This window comes from Anser cygnoides, chromosome 2, assembly GCF_040182565.1.
Source record: "Anser cygnoides isolate HZ-2024a breed goose chromosome 2, Taihu_goose_T2T_genome, whole genome shotgun sequence".
NCBI classification, from domain to species: Eukaryota; Metazoa; Chordata; class Aves; order Anseriformes; family Anatidae; genus Anser; species Anser cygnoides.
In genome coordinates, this window is record NC_089874.1 from 44,037,609 (window position 1) to 44,058,662 (window position 21,054).

Here is a 21,054-nt window from a genome sequence, read left to right on the forward strand (position 1 = left end):
GAAAAACATTTCTACCTTCAGCTGTCAGATAACAGCAAGAACGAGCAGCTCTGCCAAGAAAGGTGAGCCAGGATGGCAAGCAGATGGAAGCAGCGCCCTCCCTAGCAAGGGTTTGGTCCCACACATCCCACACAAGAGCAGGTCCCGTGACAGTGGCCAAGTTCAGCTAAAAGTCCACTGATGACAAGTCTGCAGACACCAAGATCAGCTCAGGAAGCCAAGGATCAGGGTTGGCAAGTCCAGGATTACACACAAAGTAGTTCAGGCAGGGACCAACAGCAAGGCCTGAGCTGAAATGCAGCTCCTCAGCTAATGGGTGGAGTATCCATGGATGGAAATGCGCATCCTCATCTCATGAAGTTTCTCACAGCTCTTTCTTGTAACCTAGCTGATACAGAGCAAGCCAATCCAACCTTACACAGCGGCACCACACCAATGCTGTCTGTGAACAGAGACACCAAAGCCTGGGGAGATAAGGAAGCGGTTCCAGAGGAGAATTACAGAGAAAGATGGTTACAGGTTGGTCAAGGCAATGACCTAGGAGCTCACTGAGGGCCCTGACAGCAGTTTAGGCATAATATTATATAAACCCTTTTTAGCTATGCATTTCCACTTGGACATTTGAAAATGGAGTACCCTTCTCTTGTATTTCATCCTCTGCTTCCTACATCAAATGCTCACAAAACCATACCACGCTGAGGCTTTCACTTTACTTGAAATGAACCAATAGTTACTTTCTGATTTTACCACTTTGCATTGAATGTTTCACAGTGAATTTACATTGTTTATTGTTTCTCAATGTTTACATTGTGAAAATGACAAATGATTTCATCAAATTTGAATGAAACAAAAAATCAATTATAGAACTGCATACAGTTCTTCACGGTCTAGGTCAATTAAAAGCTATTAAACAGTAACAAACTGACTTTCAGACACACCTGATGTATCAGCTAAGCACATCCTTGATCCAACAGGAATCGTGAGGCATAATTATTTCTAAAAATCAGTCACCACATCTTTCTACAGTAACTTGATGTGGATGTTTCCTTGAAACTGTGTAAGACTTTGAATTTCTGATATACAGGTAGAAATGAAGGAATACATACCTATGTCAGCATTCGCTATGTTAATGGAGCCGCCTTTACTGTCCCCATCTTTATTTTGGAAATTCTATACTTCACATCTAGTTTTACTAAAATTTTCTAGGAAAAGCACTTGGGCCATTTTTCCATAACCTTTTCAAACTGTAAGTACAGCTATGAACCAATTAAAATTCATTCTAGGTGTTGTAAAAGTCACTGGAAAACAGCAGAGAGACTATAAGTGATCTATTCTGATTCCAGATGATTGGACAAAGCATCAGCTGAATTATGGACAAACCAGTCCACCCAGGATAAAGCAGAATTTTCCTAATTGCAGCACTCCCTGGGATAATGGTGCATACACAGAAAAAAAACTGGTATTCTTTTTGTTCCTAGCTGAGAACAGTTATGTAACATGGACACTAGCCAGGACAGTTTATCTAAAGATCCAGATTTTAATTTCATTGTGCGTTTGGTTTTGCTTTTTTGCTGTAATCCCTTTGCAGTCAACAGAATGCAGGAGAAAGTTGACACATGGTCCAAACCTTTCTGGACTAATAACTTTGCAAAAATGTTATGTAGAATTTCATAGAAATAGGGATAAACAGTACGTAAATTCAATTCACTCCTAATCTTCAATTACACTCAATATGTGCTTGATAAGAACGTTGTGTAGCTGTAGGAGTACTGTTCTGTGGACTGGGGCTGCACAGTCATGGGAGGTTCGTTTTACAGTTTTGCAAGAGATCCATTCACGACGTTGCGTGGAGGCAGGGCAACTATGCAAGCAAGAGTTATCTGCAAAGCACGACTCAGTGATGAGAGTGGGACATAGCTACAAGAAGCACTAGAACAGAGATGCTAGTTAGTCTCTAGCATGAGGGTCACATCAGAGACGCTGATCTATGCTTTGCCAATTGATCTCTTTAGGAAAGCTGACTTAAACAGCAGAGAAGTAGCCCTACATTCTTCCACTATCACCATTGTCCTAGCTTCCAAAGACAAAGGTCTTTGTTATTGTTTGCTTTGTAGAGGAAAGGTTAGAAAGAAAGCATTCCCTGCATGCCTTCAGAATGGTTCAGTGAGTAAGGTGAGATGAAGGCTGGTTCAACTGTAAGAATGGAAGATGGAAGAGGAAGTAACTTGATGCCATCTGCACTTCAAAAAGAAAGAGAAAAAAATCTCCCCATATGTAGAAAAAAAGCCTTTTTTTTTTCTTTTTTAGGAATATCTTTTAATACCGTTTATTTATAGGACAGAGTGATGACAACCAATTCTTCTAAATATAGTTCACTGCCTAGGGACTGCAGGCAAGGAACACTAACCCAGCAAGCACCTGCATTTCCCAAAATCTGTGTGGTGTATTGCCTTGAGCCCACATAATTCTGTCTCATATATAGATGCCATATTCCAGAATACAAATCTAATAGCAGTAAATTGCTTAGTGAGACATTTACTTCTTACACTATGGGCTAAGACATTTGTTCCACAAATACTTAAGCTGGAAAAGGCACAGAAACATGGCAAATTCTCCAGTTTGAAACCCTGTGCATGTATTTTTCACAAGTAAAATTAAAATGGCTTTTAACCATCAGAAATCTTTCTTTTCCTCATTAACTTTTATCCTTAAAAATGCAGAATAGTCAGCCAAAGTAGAGTAGTGCTGGGAAGTCTGAGATGAGAAGAGGCATAAATGAGAAATACTTGAATTAGGAAAAAGGAGTGGAGAGCTGACAAAATAAGCACAGATAAGAGGTGGGAAAACAGGCTATGTGAAGTAAAGGATGAGGGGGATTTGATGGTGGACTTGATGAAGGAGAGGAAACCTAAACTGGGAGGAAAGTAAAATGTTTGTGCCTCTTTTCCGGTCTTTAATGTGCATTTCTTTTTGGGAGGACTTTTAAGCTACTGGGCAGTCACTGGGAATAACAAAAAAAAAAGGCTAAATCTACTTCCACTTCTGGTCAACCTTCAAAGAAGTCAGAGACTGTGGGACATGCAAAGCACTTTCTTAATTCTATTATGCAGTCACATCAATGTTGAAACCAAGCAGTAACCTCATACTCATATCTGTCTTAAAGAAGTGTTAGAAACTGAGGTGTCTTATGAAAATATGAATTATCATATCTCCGTCTTCTTCCCTTTGAGGTCATCTCCTAGGACAGGCTGACCTGTGCTACCTAGTCCATATCCAGAGTTAAGTAAATGAGTATATACTGCTGAAGAAGTCACAGAGTTTTGCCAGTTCCACACTTACAAAATAGCCTGTATATAAAAGAAATCCCTACAAAATCAGCAAGAGAATTTAGATTAACTCAAGGTGTGTTTCAAGACTGTAATATATTCCAGTCCAATAATTACCTAATTAAATTTAAATCATATTTGTATCTTTTATACAGAACACTGAAAATAAAAGTAAATGAAACTGTTATTTAATGCTTTTACATGTATAATAAGAAAACTTTTGTACAATAATCTATTAGATGATACAGCATATTAAATGGAAATTTTTCTGACTAGGTAGGTAATCAGGATTTTCTTTTCAGAAATTTGCAAATAAAGCTACATATTTTAAACTATTGTAGTTTCCCTGTATTTTCCTGTTGCCAGATGTTTCTGCTTTGTACAGGACTATTTGCAGTTGTAGATTAGCACTGACATATCTTATTATCTCTGGGTACTGAGTTTTGAAAGGAGCTTGTCAGGTTTTGATAAACGCGTGGATGTCAGACAAATAGAGAACTTCCTAGAAAAGAGGAACAAACATCCTAGCAATATCTAGAACAGTTAAAACAGATTAATAGACTAAACTACAAGTGCAGTGACTCTGCATGTATGTAGTCTAGAACATGCAAACAGGGAATCTCAGAGCTTTATACTGCCCTCATAGGAGTTATTTTTGTTCTTCTCAATGGATGCTTAACCCATGCTATGTTTTTTATCAGCATGTGTAAAGTCAAATAAAGCAATGAAGAAAAGAATGGATCTATCTCTGTATACATTGGACCAACACACCACTTAAATAGAGGAAAACTGGAAATTCAGAACCTAGCAGTGATCTCATTGTTTATTGCTTTCTCCTCCATCCAAAATGCATCTTTGCTTTCTATATCAGTCTTCCCCTTTTCTCCTGTAGTGGAATGATAGGTCAAAATACCAAACCATCTACCTTCTGACATACACTAGGTAAGTCAATATTGACTGAGTCTTCTGGGGAGTTGGCTAATCAAATCTGTCAAATCTTTGTGGTGGTTTAGTAAGCCCAGATGCCTGTTTCACCTATCAGAGGAGCACATACTTTTGCCATAGCAAACCTGGCATATGGGAATATGTGCTCCTGCCTCAGCTGCTTCCATACAAAGCCCAGAATCTGAGGGCCCTAACACCTGTAATTCAGGCAAACAGTTGTCTGGCTTGATATATAATAGCCCGTAGTGCTCTGTCACTTCACTTTAGCTGGTTGGTTCTTGTGTAAGGTTGAGCAGAACGTGTCTGAGTCTCTGTAACTTCAGTTCATTGATTGCACATGGACTGTCACTGCTGCAACATGAGGATGTGCTCTTTTACAAAGAGGCTACTCTTCTTATTTCCCTGAAACTACCTTTCAGATTGCCTTTGCTCCTAACCTACCTCATTAGCAATGTAAGGTATGATGCCAGATTGTGACCTCAAGCAAACATGCAAAACCAAAATTTCTACAACCAACTTGAAAAAAGATTAAAATCTCCAGCTGAGATTGGTACAGCCTGCTAGAATGACAGGCTGGTATCTTCCATCTGTACGGTTAGGTTGCCTGAACACATCTGCCTGAGTCTGCAGATGAGGCCTAAAATAACATTTGTGGGGTTTGGTTTTGCTAACATTAATGATCTGACAGCACTTGTTTTAACAGAAGAAAAGTTATTTGTTGCTCTTTCTTCTCCATTGTCTGCAATGTTTTCTTTTAAAGCTTTCATATTAATATTAAAAACTGCTAAATGTGCATTAGGAAGACAGCTTTGACAAAAAAGTTTACCACAGATGTCTCAAAAACACCAGTCCTCATCAAACCAGTAGTATGGATCATCTGTATTTTTTTTTCTGGAGAAGGGTGGTGGAGGGAGAACACCATGATTCTGGCTAAAGGAGGAAGGGAAAGGAATATTTGACAAAACATACTTATTCCTCTCACAAAGAGCCCCCGGCCTGACCTGCTTCATTACTTGGCAGCTCAGTTCCTCCACATCTCTGCGCTTCACTGACTTACTCCAAAGCTTTTCAACGCTTCCTCGACACTAGGAGAAAGCAAAAGCGTTTTAATGGGGACACATACGACTGAAATATATGTTATTAGCCGAGTAGAAAACCCTGACCGTAAGAATACACCAAACCACCAGCGCGACCTCCACTTTCGGTCCGCGGCCCCCAACCATGCCTCGCCCGCCCGGGGGCTGTCCCCAGCGGGCACGGAGCCGGCCCTGAGGAGGGGCTGAGGGACAAGGGGGCAGGCGACAGGAGGAACTACACTTCCCGGCAAGCCGCAGGGAGGAGAGGAGGGAGGTGAAAGCGAGCCCCTGACGGCGGAGGCGGGCGGCGGTTGCCTCAGCGAGCTCTTCGCCGCGGCCATCGGCGGGGCGCGGGCGGCGCTGGCATGGCGCTGTCGGGGGCGCCCCTCAAGGTGTGCATCGTGGGCTCCGGCAACTGGTGAGTGTAGCCCCCGGGGGGACCGCAGCCGTGGCCCCGGCCCGGCCCGATCCTCCCCGCAGCCCTGCCCGCCCCGGCCTGCCCGGCGCTTCCCGCCCGGGGCCGCCCTGCCCCGGCCCGGAGCCCGGGGGGAGCCCGGAGGGGACCCGGGGGAGACGTGGGGGGGGACCCAAGGGGGAACCGGGGGGCTTCGGGCCGGGGCCGCGGTGCCCTGAGAGGGGCTCCTGGGCTCGAGTGGGCTTCCCCCGCTCTGCTGCCGGGGCTGAGGTGCGGCCCCGAGCCAACGGGGGGGGAAGGAGCAGCAGAACCGCCCGCTGTTTGGGCGCCCTTCTCCTGGGAGGGTGTTATCTGGGGATATTTTTAACCTGGTGTTTGTTGTGTGAGTTGTCTGATGGAGGGTGATGTAGACCTTGAAGATACTGAACGTATTTCTTCAGCAGGTCGTGACTAAAGGGCTGCCTGTGGGGCTGCTGTAACAGGTTCATTTCTCCCCAGGAGTGAAATGTGTGTTGTGTACCTCTCTCTGCATTAGCTGTTTCCCTTGAAAGCTCAAAGAAGAGCTGTGAAACACAAGCTTATTTCAAGTACCTTCTCTTTTTCCAGTTGATTATGTCAAAGCACACCAAAGGCTCAAGACAAGGTTTTATTGCTGCATCCATCGCTAGCTTATAATTAGACTTAAATAAACTTATGGTCTCACTGTTGCGTTTGCTGAAGGCAACAGGTTTAGTAATTATTTCCTTAAGAGGAGTATCACGTTTATAATCCTTCTCTGTCTCACTTCCTTAATTTCTTTATCATTCCTAATCACTGTTTTTACCACGGATCACTATTTACAATGAGTAAGTTATGTACGATTTATTATATAAATCTCCCCACAGCCTGTCAGTTTAATTAGTAAGGCTAGGCATACGTTATTTCTGGTCACAGTCTGTTTTTTAGGAGGTTAAATCTAATTTCAGGGGAGTTTAGTTTTGCAAAGAGCAAGATCCTACAGTTTACTAAACAAAACTTAACATCCATAGAGGTGATCTTAGACTTGTTGCTTACCCCAGTTGTGTGCCATTGGCTTTTGATGCAGTTTTACATACTTCAAAAAAATCAGCAACGGCAAAGTTGTGTTTTTCATTGTCATGGTTTACTGAGGGGACAGCTGACATTTCAGCACGGCATCTCTTCCTTTCCTTGCACTAGACTGTAAGGTGAACTGAGGGATACTGTGCATTGCAATGTATATCCAAAAAAGATATGTAGCTACATCTGTCTTTTGTTGTTACCGTTCTTCCATACTTGAAATCTAGCAAAAAGTTCCGTAGATGATTTGACTGCGTTTGCAGTTGATCCACTATGAAACAAGCTCACAGAAGGATCTGTAGATATTATCTACCAGCTGTAACCATGTACATATGTCATTTGTTTTCACCTCACTGGATCAGTTTAATAACAAGAAGAGCTCCTGACAGGATGGATGTTTGGATGGCAAAATGCCCGTATCTGTGTTGTTGAGAGAAAGAGATAGCACTGTTACTGGGAATCAGCTTTTTCCTTTCTTTTTGGGATAAATGTCTTCAAATAATTGATAGTTTGCTTATTTGATAGAAGTGTGGTTTATGAAATTGCAAATGTTTTGATGTGCAGCAGCTTCCCCATTCTCCCCCATGAATGCTTCCAAAAATAATAGTTTTGGAGAGGCAGGTGATTTCTTCCACAAAGTCCAGGGGATGACAGACATCAAACCCAACTGTAATGAGCTCTTAGCAGTTTGGAGACTGGGGTTTTTGTGGTTCTGTGTGAGGTGACCCTGGCCCCCAAGTGCCAGTAACCTTATGAATGCCTTTGCCTTCTCACAGCCCTTTAGCCTATATCTGGGACGGAAAAAAAGAAACTAAAGGAGCTTGGCACAACAATGACAGTTCAGAGCGGTTGAGGTAATCACCTTGGATGATAAACTGCTTCCAGCCCAACTTGTTTGGTTGGCTTGCTAGAGGGAAGGTCACCTTACTAACAAAGCTAACTTGGCAGGGGTCTCTGACACCTGATGGAAGGTTGTGGAACGGGACAGATGGCTCAAAAGTCACGGAAGAGCAGGAGCTGTTTTTTTTTTTATTCTCTTTGCCCAGGTACAGTTGCTCAGCTGGTAGATAAGCATTGTGATCCTTAAGGTAAAAAATAAAATTGCCTTGCGTGTGAAGAGAGTATGCCTTGGGAAGATACCTTGGAGCCTCAGGGTTCAAGGGCAGCGGTCAGATTCAGTTAAAATACTGCAGACACTGCCTCTAGCATGTATGATAGCCTGCTCTTCTGATAACACTTCCAGGACATGTTAACAAGGGGTGTACAACCAGAATTTATCCCTGGGTGGTTTGCTAGAACCAGCCCCTGGTTAATCAGATGGCCTAGCTTGAAAATAAACTATAGAGTTTGGGAAGAGAGGTAAAGTTACTGGGTCAGAGGGGTTCATATGGCTGGGAACTTGCTATGGAAAAGTGGGAGATAAAACTTTGGGTTTAACTGAAGTAGGTGGTTTTTTTTTAGGAAAAAGTGGTAGGGCTAATGATATTATGTGTTTGCATATTGTGACCTACACTGACATTTAGGAGTTTCTGGGTTTTATATTTTGCTTTTAAAATGGGGTGAGGCCGACAATGATACACCCTAATGGTGAAGGGCAGGAGACAGAGTGTGTGTTCTTGCTCAGTAAGCTCAGACGGTTCTGTAAAAGCGTTAAATAAGAAGAGTATGAGCTTGCACTTGGGAGTGCCGTTAGTACAGGTTGCAAGGAGGAGAACCGCTTTTTGGCGTGCAACTGCCCCGTTGTGTTACATGAAGCATTACGCATCAGCTGGGGCACGCCAGGGGTAAGCTTTGCGAGGGCATCCCTCACTGCCCATTTTCTTGTGTAACTGAGCTGCCACAGCTACTACAATCCAGCTCACACTTGAACTGCTACTGCTGGGAATAAACAGGCAAGAATTCCAGTTCCTTCACCTTGTGATGTGTCAGGAGTACACCAAAAGACGAGCCAGAAATCCCAGTAACGGTTCCAGGGTACATACTGAGGAGTGTTGGGACACAGAAGAGAGTATAGGCTTGTCTGTTGGGTTAACAGGTGTGGGGAGCTGGTATTTCACCTTGAGCGGCCCTAGAGGCTGTTGTTTGACCTTGCTAAATTCAGTCCCACAGCAGCTGTTGCAGTGTAACAGGAAGTGGGGAACCAGAGGAGTCAGAATATTCTTAAATTCAGGAACTAAAACTCGTCACTTTTTTGCAGCTTTAGAGAGTGGTATTAACAAAGACAGCTGAGATATTTTATATGTTATTTAATAATGGAATGAATATCTTGTTCAAGAAATACAGGCTGTTGAACTTTATGTTGGCAAATGAAAATCCCAGTTGGGCAGTTGCTGAATCGCTCATTTCTGTCTTTATCAACGCTGAGCACGCAGCGTGTCGGGAAGCTCAAAACTGAAGCCAGCGACTTACCGGGATCCAGACCTTATATATAAATCTGCACTAGTATATTTGCTTTTGCTCATGGGCGGCGATACTCTTTCTGCAAAAACACACACCAGTGTTGCGTTGAATGTCATTTTTACTGTTTGTGCAGACCTCAGACCTGGAGGGTTGAGCTGGTGAGTTGTCTGCCACGGCAGGGAAACTGCTCCGGCTGCCTCCCAACCTCGTGCATGAGCCTGATAAGAGATGCCTGACAGCTGGGGCTTCTGGATCACCTCCTGAACCCGGGGGACTCTGTGGTGTGTGAAGCGCCATTAGAGAAATACATACCAGCCTTTCAACACGCACAGTTTTATGGCTTGCCTGAAGAAGGTCTACTTCAGATATCATATTTTTTTCTGCTGCTACTTGGAAAGTGACCCAAGGCCTGCGATAGCACACGTTGTTAATACAGCAAAATGAGTTGTACCGTATTAAAAGCTCTCAGAGGATATTGAATCTATTTGGTTTACTTACTAGCTATGAGTTTATTACAAATGATGTCCATAATAAATTTAGGGGAGTGTATGTATATAACTAGATTTGTAAAATTAAAGCATTCATACCTCCAGATAAAGTGTGCTATTCCTTCCCACCCCAGTACCAAGTACTAGAAAGTCACAGTATCAGAAGTTTAATTGGCAGGGAGAAAAGAGGAAATATGCAAAAATGGGAAACCTCAGATCTACGACTGTATATTTTTGTTACATCTTTCTGATTTTTTTTTGTCTCCATAGTAGACTGTCAGTAATTACCAAGCCTCCTTGCCACAGAAAAGGAAGTTAGCTGAACAGACATTGTAAAATCACATCTTTTTCTTCCATATAGCATTCAGGCTAGGAATAGAAGGGAAGGTTGTGCTTGTTCCTTGTCATGTGTGTAGCTTCAGTTATTCTGCTTAATTTCATTGTGGTTTAGAGATTTGAGCAGCAAAGGTAATCGCCATCCTACAGGTCTCATTGTGTGCTCTTCTTGGGGAGCTAGCTGGTAGGATTGTCTGCCTGCAAATTCAGAGGATGCCATTGTGACAATTACATTCGGTGAGATGGGCGGCATACCCGTAAATCTTACAACTTACACAAAGTGTAAGTGCTTCTTCGCTTTAAATGTGTGTCAATATTCTACAGAAATTGTTGGGTTAGTCATCTTAGCAAAGAAAAGTTCCTGTTTCTTAAAGGCGAAGATTATCCGTAAAATTGAATATGTCATTTTTACCACTGTACTGAAGATATAATACATTTGATTTCTGGAAATACAATAAGCCAAGCTCTCACTGGATAGCAGGTTAGCAGACAAAATAGGAGAAGTTCAGTAAATGCTTCTATCCAATGTACTCTAGATAGATTTGTTTTAGAGAAAGAAGCAGCTGTGAAAGGCTGGTGTGTTCTCCACTTGTTTTACAGGACCAAAAATGCTGAGTACTAATTGGTTGAATAATCAGTGAACTTCTGTTCATTTTAAAGATAATCTCTTTCTTCTAGGGCAAAATCATCTTTTTATTTTTTAATATTTTGTTTTGTTTTTCTTCCTGCAGGGGTTCTGCGGTTGCCAAAATAATAGGCAATAATGTAAAAAAATTGCAAAAGTTTGCTTCCACAGTGAAGATGTGGGTCTTCGAGGAGAATATTAATGGAAGAAAACTGACAGATATAATAAATAACGAACATGAAAATGTAAAATATCTTCCCGGGTACAAGCTGCCGGATAATGTGGTAAGGCACAGAAGCTAAATTTGATCTAGTTACAGAGGCAATATTGCTCATGCTGTGAATGGGGGTAGAAATTTATTTTGTTAATGCTATTAAGTTTTATAATATTTCAAACTGCATACTTGTTAACTGATGAGGTCAGAGATTTGAACACGTAAAATTATGCAGGTAGGTAAATTCAACATCCTATACTCTTCTTTTTTTTTTTTTTTTTGGCCTCACTATTGTGTTTGTTACTACAGTTTCTCTGTATGGAAGTAAATGTGAAAAAGAAGGCACGATTAATGTCTGTGACTATAGCCAGTACAAAAAATTTGGCCTCGGCTTTGGAAGGGAGTTGGCTGTTCAATAAGAATTGAAGGGATTTAACGTACACTGAAACTCTTAAAAAGAATTACAGGATGAGAGCTAGATTAATTCTCAAGAAAGCTGCAAGCCCTTTGTGGTTTATCTGCTTCTCAGTTGCCTTTTGCTCTGTACAGTCAGATTAGCACGTTAGGTGTAGCATTGCCAGGGCAGAACAGCGGGACTCCACATCCCCACTGTGTTGGTATGACATGATGGTGGGTGGTTGGTGGTGAATCTTGCCCTGAAAATGTTCTAGAAAGAGACTGCAGCATCTGGCAGCTTGGTAGAGATTTTTGGTTGGGAAAACATGAATTGTCGTGGATTGCGGTGTGTTTTTTGGGTTTTATTTTGGCTAACAACGAAGCTGAAATCCCATTTGCCTAGCCTTCGCCACCAAGCATGGTGTTTCTCCTGTCCTCTACCTGCTTACTTAAGTTCATTAGTAGATTTTAAATCTGTGTGTGTTATTTTAAGATGGTCATCAAGTCTGGCAAGTGATTTCAAATTAGGTGACCTTCCTAAAACATAAACAAACTCTGTTAGTGCAGAGAAACAGAATATAAACCAGAAGGTATAAAAGGACTGGAGAAGAAATTTGAGAGCACAAGGAATTAATTAAAGAAACTACTTTTTACCACGCAGTAATGTATCAAAAATTCAGATTATTTTGTTGAAGGCAGCTTCTTATTCTGTATTTTCTTACTCAAAATACTTGTTTGAATGTTACGGAACATTTTGAATTTTCTTTGCACTAACCATGCTGGTGGCTGTGAAGATGCCCCTTTCAAGGCACAAAATAGCTTGTTTGAAAACTTCAATTCTTTTGCTTCTCTGGGAAGTTTGTTACTACTTATTTTCAATAACAAAGCACAGTAAATTGTAGCATTTGGTATAAGAACAAAATGTGCTTTTATTTAGATGTTAACACTTGTGCATAGTGTTGATTTTAAGACATGTGGCCTTTCTCTCCCATAAATACATAGGTTGCCATCCCAAACCTTAATGAAGCTGTACAGGATGCAGACTTGCTGGTTTTTGTCATTCCTCATCAGTTCATTCATAAGGTCTGCGATGAAATCACAGGACGAGTACCCAAGAAAGCTCTCGGTATAACTCTGATAAAGGTATAATAATTATTGTGCATAAAAAAAAATGAGAACATTTTGTGGAATTTTCTAAAACAAGATAGCTTGGAGTTTGATATGAAAAGTCTGTTTGTGTTATTGGCTTGGTTGTTCCATTAAACCTTTTGAGATGCAAGACTGGAGTTTGTCTCAGTCATTAGTGGATTGTTATGTGGTGTTTTATTTTAGCTTAGTGCTTGCAGGAAGAGGAAAATGAGGTTGTTCACAAGCCTTGAACATGTCCCTTCCCCCTTTCTTTTTTGCACCACCAAGCTTTCCAGTCTTTTATTTGTTGTTTCCAAACGCATCATTAGGTGGAGAACAGAGCACAAGCATAATGCTTTGATTGTTAATGCACATCCCACACACCGAGCTGATCATTTTAAGAACCACTGAGGGAATTCAATGTGACTGAGCTCTTGTTCGTGTCAAAGATTATGTTGCAAAAAGAGAGATTGTTCAGCACGGCCCACAAGGACAGTCCAAGCACGGGAACTAGGAGTGGGGCAAAGATGTAGGAAATAAGTGTTTCACTAGAATGTTTGTAGTTTTGGTGACAGAATAATTATTAAATGTGAGTGTGCTTCTTATTTTCTCGTGTTTTAGCTGCAGAGAATAAGCTAGTTCCACTAGGTTTGGAAGAATGCTTTGTACTTAGTTGAGAGTAAACCATTTTCTCAGCACGCACTCCTTTATCTACTATGATTTCTGGCAAATGATCCTTTTATGGATCTATTTTAAAGGAGAATAAAAACCACAAAACTATCACTACTGACCAGAAGCTTGACTCTTTAGTTTGACTAAATAAGCTCATCAAGTGTCTGTGTTGTTTTGTTAGTGCTGACATATTACTGAGATGTGTGGAAAAGTATTGCTTCCTGAGTCTACTTGCTGCATTTTGTGGAAAAGCTTTTCATATGGTGGAAGGATAAAATAAAGCAGTGTTGAAAGAACTGAATGCATAGCATCAAGACCACGCAGCTGTCCTAGGTGCCCTGAAGTTTTAAAACTTTTATTGCTTTGAAGCTGGCAAGCAGTTTATGTCTCTTTCTTCTGTAAGCTCACAATAATCTTTGTTCTTCCTTACTTTGCTAAACATGATTTATGTTCTCGTACCTTCAATGCTAGAAACAACTTTTATGAAACGGATGGACTAAGTGAGGATTTATATCAGCACGTGTGCAATCAGAAGCTGGGCCTGTACTCCCTTGGGAGTAGTGCTGAGGGTATTGATGGCAAGTGCTTTAATGGAGTATTGATTAAGGCTATGCCTTAAAAAAAAGGGGGGGGGGAGGGGAAGGGAGGAGGTTACTTAAAATAAAAATAATAATAAAAAAGCCCATAAAGCCCATACTTTAATATAAGCACAGTAGTGACACCTGCCATGCAAAGCAGAGTTGATTACTAGGCAGGTTCCCACTGTCTCGCTGTGGCATGGTGCAAGGCCTTTCAATTTTATTTTTTTTCAGGAGAATGCGAAGTACATGTTAGCTTTTATCAAAAGGCATAACTGTGCATCTTTGAAAGAATCATTTAAGAAGAAAGGGCAGAGATTGATACAACAGTGGAACTAAGTAATAGAGGCCGGATGCATTCTTTCCTCTACTTTTGCAGCTTCTTTATGCATGCTGTTTTCGTCCAAGTCATATTTTTAATGGTCTCCTTATGCTCACCACTAATGCTATTAAAGTGCTGTGTTTTAACTTTGACAGTTAAAGTGCAGTTCTCTGAAAAATAGCATTAGTGGGTCCTCTTGTTTCTTTGCGTTCTAAATTGCTTGGGAAGTTAACGTGTCAGCTTTTACTCTTTCTTCATTTTTCTTTTTTTTCTATTTTTTTTTGACAGTCAAATCTTCAAGCAGAGCCTTATGTCTGATAATAAAACTAAGTCTATGGGAAATAAAGACATTTGTCTGCTAGTTAATCTGTGTTCCTATTCAAACATTTGCAGCTGTGTTGCTTTACATAAGTTCTGATGACTGGTATCTACGAACACCTAACATTTCTTTGTGCAGCTACGGGGGGAGAAATGCAGTCTGAATCATATATGACTTACGGTGCAGTTCAGCACAGGAATCAGGGAGCACTCAAATACTCCTCAGGCAGCCTCGACATTGATCTCATTTTCATCCACCCGTGTCCAGCCCCAGGGATTGCTCTGGCAAGCACGTTAGGACTTAAGTGGTGAGACCACAGAACTGGACTTGAATTGCCAGGGGATCACTGCTGCCCAGTGAAAATTCCTGTGCTGGAGCCTTGGTTTGGGGTGGGGAGTGTTCGTTTTCTCTCCTGTCATCTATCATCCTGTATTGGATTTGACTTCTTGAGAAACAGGTGCAGCTCTCCTTGACTTTGTCAGAAGCTGCATTTGTTTCATAGCAAAGCTAATTTTTGGCACCCAAGCCTCTCTATCTCCTTTCACTTGGATGAATAATTGTAGTGTACATATTTACTTTTTTGGAGTTGTTCCCAACGTATGTTTTTCAGTTTATTAATTCCTGCTTAGGAGGGTGGAGGAGGAGCCTGACAGTTACTTCATGGGGACATCGTTGGCATTCTTAGGGAAAAATGCATGAGGGTTACCGTGACCCCCCAAGATTAAAATATGGTACTGTATACAAAGTTGTATGCTGTGCCAAAGAAAGGCCATCTCAGTAGCTTGTCTGCCAGGCTCCTGTTCTAAAAGCTCAAAAGGAGTCTCCTACCTCATTTGGCAAGTTAGGAGAAAAGGATTTTGTGAGGGTAAAATGGTCTTATTTGGAGTTTTTTATTAGGCAATTCAGGGTACCAGATTCTGTTCTCCATTGCAGCATTAATCTCTAGGGTGATCTTTTCTAAAGCCCTATTTCTCCCCTACTTTTCACCCTTTTTGAAGAATACTTTATAGATGCAAAATAAATATATCCTTAGAAGTCCGTATTTTCAGACGTTCAGCTTTCTACACATCAGTGGCCTGCTGTTCTGCTTGTAGTATTCTTCAAGATTAAAGTGTGTTTATTCTTCTAAACAGTTGTTGGCATTATGCAGGAGGGAACTGGTCTCTGATACTTCAGTTCAGATCCCCCTTCACCAAACAAGTCATTGGGATGACATTTTGTGAGTTTTAGTGCAGTTTCAGATCCAAGTGCACAAGTGATGTATCGGTGATGTTTCAGTAGTTTTGGTAGGGATACAGTAGTAGCAACCAGCTGAGATTCTGAACAGAGCTGAATATTCAGCACTTCTGAGAATCAGGACTGTTACTGAGCATGGAATAAAAAGTGTTACCATCATCCAGATGTGGTGGTTTAGTCCTAATTCTTAAGGTGCTACCTCATGGAAAGAAGTTACCTTAGAGAGGTCACAACAAACGCAGAAGCTTCACTGATAGCAAGTTCATCATCTTTGGTCTCTAGCCAAGCAGACCTTGGTGTAGCACCCGTGGGCAAGACTAATTGTGATGTGCTTTCTTCGGTATTGTGTCTAATGAATGCTGCTTTAGTAATTCCGCTTCATGTTGGCTGCAGGGAATAGATGAAGGCCCGGAGGGACTCAAACTGATCTCTGACATTATTCGAGAGAAGATGGGAATAGACATCAGTGTGCTGATGGGAGCTAACATTGCCAATGAGGTGGCGGCAGAGAAATTCTGTGAAACCACAATAGGTAATGTTCCAAGTAATAACAATGTTTAAACTGTGCTCCTGTCCTCACAGATGCACACCAAATAGCTCAGATTTCATGGTTTTCAACATGAACTGGCTGTTATGAGAAGCTCTTGGGTCCTCCTTATTTTAATGTTGAATTTCCTAGAATGTTTACATGTCCAGAAGCGCTAGGAGAATATTAGGACTAGAGGGAGAGAAAGGAGAGCAATTTTAACTAATCTTAAAAGGGTTGTAACCTTTAGCAAGTGAAATACTAAGCATGCTTTTTATCACTTTCCACGTAACAAACTGCTTTATTGTATTGCTGTGCTTAAGATTTTTCTTGGATTTGCATGGCTTAATATGGATAAATGATTATATATTCCATATTCCAGCTCAGCTTTTTTTTTTTTTTTTTTTTTTAGGTGTCAGTATCTCTTTTAAGTTCTCAGAATAATTAGTTTGCCCGTGTGCTAGGCATAGCTTTAGTTCTGTGTTGTCATCTGTAACATTTGCAGCACAAAGATGTGCCTAGTCTTGCATTTCACAGTCTCTGGATAAGTATGTATGTGCATGTACACACATGCAGGTACTCATATATAAAAGAGAGTTAATGTTATTTTTTCAGTGTTTATATTTATGGTTTTGTCCATTTTTAGTTTTGTCATCTCTTTAACTTACTATTATTAACGCCTGTATTTAACTTATTTTTGAATGGTTGAATTACCTTTCAGTCCTTAGAAACAGCTGTGAATGTCAGCATGCTCAGTTAATAAAATAACTACAATGTGCCTTTATCAATAAATATTTTTCTAGAATACAGACCTTAAAATAATTGATAGAATTGCACCTGCTGTATTTCTAATTCAACATTGCTCTATTATTAACTATTATTTTAAAGAGAATGGTCAAACAAAAAAAAAAGTATAGAGAATTAATGGGATTATTATTTAGAATCTCTCAATGAGCAGGCAATGAATTATGAAGAAGTCCAGCTCAGTGTAGAGCTTTTACGTGTGAAGGAGTCTGTTTAGGATGAAGATAGAACAACCTTATCTCTGCTTTTAAGTATTCTGACTTGCCCAGGAAAGACTAAATAATACCCAAATAAATTATTCATTGGCATTTTTTATCCTTCCTTTCTCTTTCTCAACAGGCAGCAAAATCTTGGAAAATGGCCTTCTCTTCAAAGAACTCCTGCAGACTCCAAACTTCCGAATAACGGTAGTAGATGATGCAGATACTGTTGAGCTTTGTGGTGCTCTGAAGGTAAGATTAACAGGCTGCAGCTTGCACACAGAGGGAACAGTGAGTCTTGTAGAAAAAAAAAAAGTGGATATTTCTATTTAAAGAATTAAATTTATTATACTTTATATAATATATAAAACTGCTACATTTCCTGAAGATCCAGATGTAGCAGGAGTATGCTCAGAGAATCAGCTTTTAGATGCTTGTCTCGCAGTCTTCTAAGTTCTCTACCTTTCACTTAGCTTACACACAGTCACAAAACGAGTTAATTTCATCTAACTGGTCAAAATATTTCTAAATACATCTTAGTTGACTTTTTCTTTGTATAGCAGGGCGTTCACAAAAAGAAAGCGAGAAGTTGGTATTAATCCTTCGTGTCTGGTGGTCAAAATATTCCCCTCTTCACTGACTTACGTACTGCAAGCACTATTGCGTGTTATACTTTGTGGACACAAAATGCGTAAAGTTCATGTGGATAACCCCATGAAAAAGTGACTTGAATAGGAAAAAAGTTATTTCAGAGAGTTACTTATCTGGGCTTGTTTTGGTAATAAAATCAATGTTGGCAGGAAGCAAAGGCTGGTTTACACATACCTGATGTTTTTTTTCATGTTAATTTACAGGCCATTTATGAAGGGAAAGCATTAGTAGCTTGGGACCCTGGCCAATAGTTCACATTATCTGATATCTATCATAGAAGTGGTTTTGATGGATGTAGCAGTATAGTAGATAATTTGGCTTGCTTTTTTGTTTGTTTGTTTTGACTAATTATTTCATATTGCTTTGTTTTCTTTCTTGAAATTACATGGAATCTAAACAATTCATCTGCAAAACTGCCAGGCCAATGAACAATATCTTTAAGCTAAAGAGTTCTGATTCCTGCTCCTGTTAATCCATAGAAGTTAGACTGATGTCTGTAACGACGTAATTTCTGGCATACTAATTTTCTAAATAATTGTGTATTGAGAGCTGTTATCTTAAAAGTCCCGAGAAGAAGGAGGTCATGAGTCTGTACTCTGGTCTAATGGGCTACACTTTGAAGATTCCCTTCTCCTCCTTTCCCTTCTCCTCCTTTCCCTTCTTCTCCTTTCACTGTATTTATAGTAATTTCTCAAGATTGTGGAGCTTCACAGCCATTGCTTGAAGCTGCTGCTATGGTGATGTGTAAGGTTAGCAGGAAAGAAATCCTTGTGTGTAGACCCATCAAATGGGTCAAAAAAGTTATACGGATTTTTTATTTTTCTTTTCAGCCTGATGTTTTCTAACTAGCTTGATTTTTTTGCTTAATAGATAAGTTCTGTTGCAGACAAATGTTTCTTCCAGAAAAACCTCTTGTAGGGAATCTAAGGATGAGTGTGCCCATCAAACTCAGCAGCTAGTCAGCAGACATTCAAACGCCATTATAAAAGTCCCAGAGAGCAGCAAACCAGTATCTCTTTGGAAGTGTAATTTAAATCAATTGTTCTTCTTGACCTGGAAAGGTGCCGAGGTGAAACTTGTGTAATTTCTTTGTAGCCTTGTTTTGTTCCTCCCTCCTGCTCTGTTATTAGTCTTGCAACCTGCAGATTGAGCTCTGCAGTTGCATTTCTAAAAAACTGTATGTACTCTGTGTGCTCTGGTCGTTTGGTGTTGGTAGCAGTATATTTTGTTAACTGAGATGAGACTTCCAAAGAAGTGCATGGTATGAGCTCTAAACAAAAACGTGAATTAAAGACAAATTAGTTTGTTTAAAAATATTAAGTTTTTCTTGCCTGATTAAAAGGCGTTAACTGATATAAAATGGCATAGATAGGCATCCTAATACAGGTGATTTTTTCAAACATGCACATCTTTCTTAATCTCAAAGGCATCTTTATTAAAACATTATTTGTAAATAAGTATTTTTTCATTTAAAACCCTTTTTCCTTTAATCCTAAATGTTGTGCTGACAGTGTGTAAGCAATTTCCTGAGCTGTTTTTAACTCAAACATTGTGAAATTATATTAATGCTTTGCTAATATGTGTGCCACTGAAAGAAAATGAAGAAGCTAAAAATAAACTGATGGGTATATTTCTATTACCTGTGCAAAGCAAAATGCAAAACTCAAATGTGAATAGTGCTATGTAAATTTGAGCATTTTTTCTTGTAAGTTGTACATTCTTCTTAGTAGAACAGTAGTTTGCTAATGGTGACAGCAAGCACTTTGCTTTTTGTATTGTTAATCTGATCATCTTTGTAGCAAAAAATGTGAAAAATAACCATATTTTCATGTGACTGTTTATAGGGGAAAAGTCACAAGTGCGTCTTCTGCCAACTGACGGTTACTTTGTAAAACTTGCAAAGTTATTTCATGAAAAATACTAAATTGTAAAAAAATGAGCATTAGTTAACTTGCTGGAAGGAAGACACTCCTACTGGGGAAGATGTCAATATTTTGTGGTGTAAAGAGACAGGCATAAAAAAGAGGTTCTGCTCTCTTTCTGTAGCAGTGCAGGTTCAAACTGATGGCAGTGTCACTTCAAACTGCATTTTGGAGGATGGAAGTAAGCAGCTCCACGTGCCTGTCCAAACGTTCTTTTTGGATCTGGAAATAGTAAAAGCAACCCCTTTACGTGTATCTAATGGATGTTTCTCACCACACTGTGAGAAATAGTGTATTCTCCCAGCTTCTGCGTTTTTCCATAAACACCAGCTTGGGAAAAGGAGACTTTTCTTGGTACATCTGGTATAATAGACTAGATCGTATGAAATGTTTATGCTTCCTTTGCTCTATTTCTGCAAGCAGGGATGATTTTCAGTGTGGTTGGTTGCCTAAAGGTTGGGGAAAAATACAGAAGGATAACAGAGTGCTCTAAGCACAGCTTTCCCTTACAATGATGATAATTTTAGCTTTGAAATTTGTCTTTTGAAGCATATTTAAATTCAGACAGTAATAATAGGTATTGCAGCTGGGTGATCATGAAAGAACACGTGCTTTACTGCTATTTATATATATATGCACATACATACTGAATATCCATTTCATTTGCTGTATTTATTTTTTGTAACAATGGGCTGATGGAGCTGTGCTGAAGTATGGAAAACGGTGCAGTGAAACTGCAGTCTTCCATCAGCCTAGAGACTGGCTGAATAGGCAATGGCAGTCATTTTACAAAATCTGATGATATTCAGGAATAACAGCTGTCTACAATAACTTGTTGGCTGTAGGAAGAAAAATGTGCTTGGCATGTTCTTCTCTACAAGGATTTTTTTCTTTTGAGGGCTGAAGCACATTTCACATTTATTCAGCGACCTTTTCTAAGGGCTGAGGTCAGGAATGAACTTCAGATTTGGATTGTTCAAAGTGTCCAGATGGCTTTACAAGCAGCCCGACCCCAGGCTGCCTACAAGTTCCAGCTGTCATTTTCCAGACAACGTTGGGGCCTTCCTAGGAAGTGCTTAGAGGTGATGACACTGCCGTAAGAACTGTACGTGCAGCTATGCACACACCTTTGCAAGCTTATGGATGTGTTCCTGGCTGCTCATGGGTACTGTAGGGTAGCACAGACCCACGTTTATCACCTCTGAGGTGTCTAAGGAGTCTCTTGGTGCATGTGTCAAACAGCACAGACTGAGCTGGTGTATGAGCTAGGGGCATCCTTGAGAAGCAATATAACATAGGCGCACTTCTCAGTGTGAACTGTACTGGGATCTCTTACCCACAGCAGGAGTGTCAGGGCAGAGTGTGAGGGAAAGAATTGAGAATCTAATCTCTGCATAT

General features: G+C 40.3%; 1 protein-coding gene across 1 annotated transcript in view; it reads left to right on the top strand.

The window, feature by feature from the left end:
* Positions 1-5,606: 5,606 nt before the first annotated feature.
* Positions 5,607-21,054, top strand: part of GPD1L (glycerol-3-phosphate dehydrogenase 1 like) — a 38,560-nt gene continuing 23,112 nt past the window's right edge. The window contains exons 1-5 of the mRNA XM_048078007.2: positions 5,607-5,765; positions 10,795-10,972; positions 12,301-12,441; positions 15,947-16,085; positions 17,223-17,335. Of these exons, the coding sequence (XP_047933964.2) occupies positions 5,713-5,765; positions 10,795-10,972; positions 12,301-12,441; positions 15,947-16,085; positions 17,223-17,335 (624 nt within the window). The 5' untranslated portion in view covers positions 5,607-5,712. The remainder of the gene's footprint in view (positions 5,766-10,794; positions 10,973-12,300; positions 12,442-15,946; positions 16,086-17,222; positions 17,336-21,054) is intronic.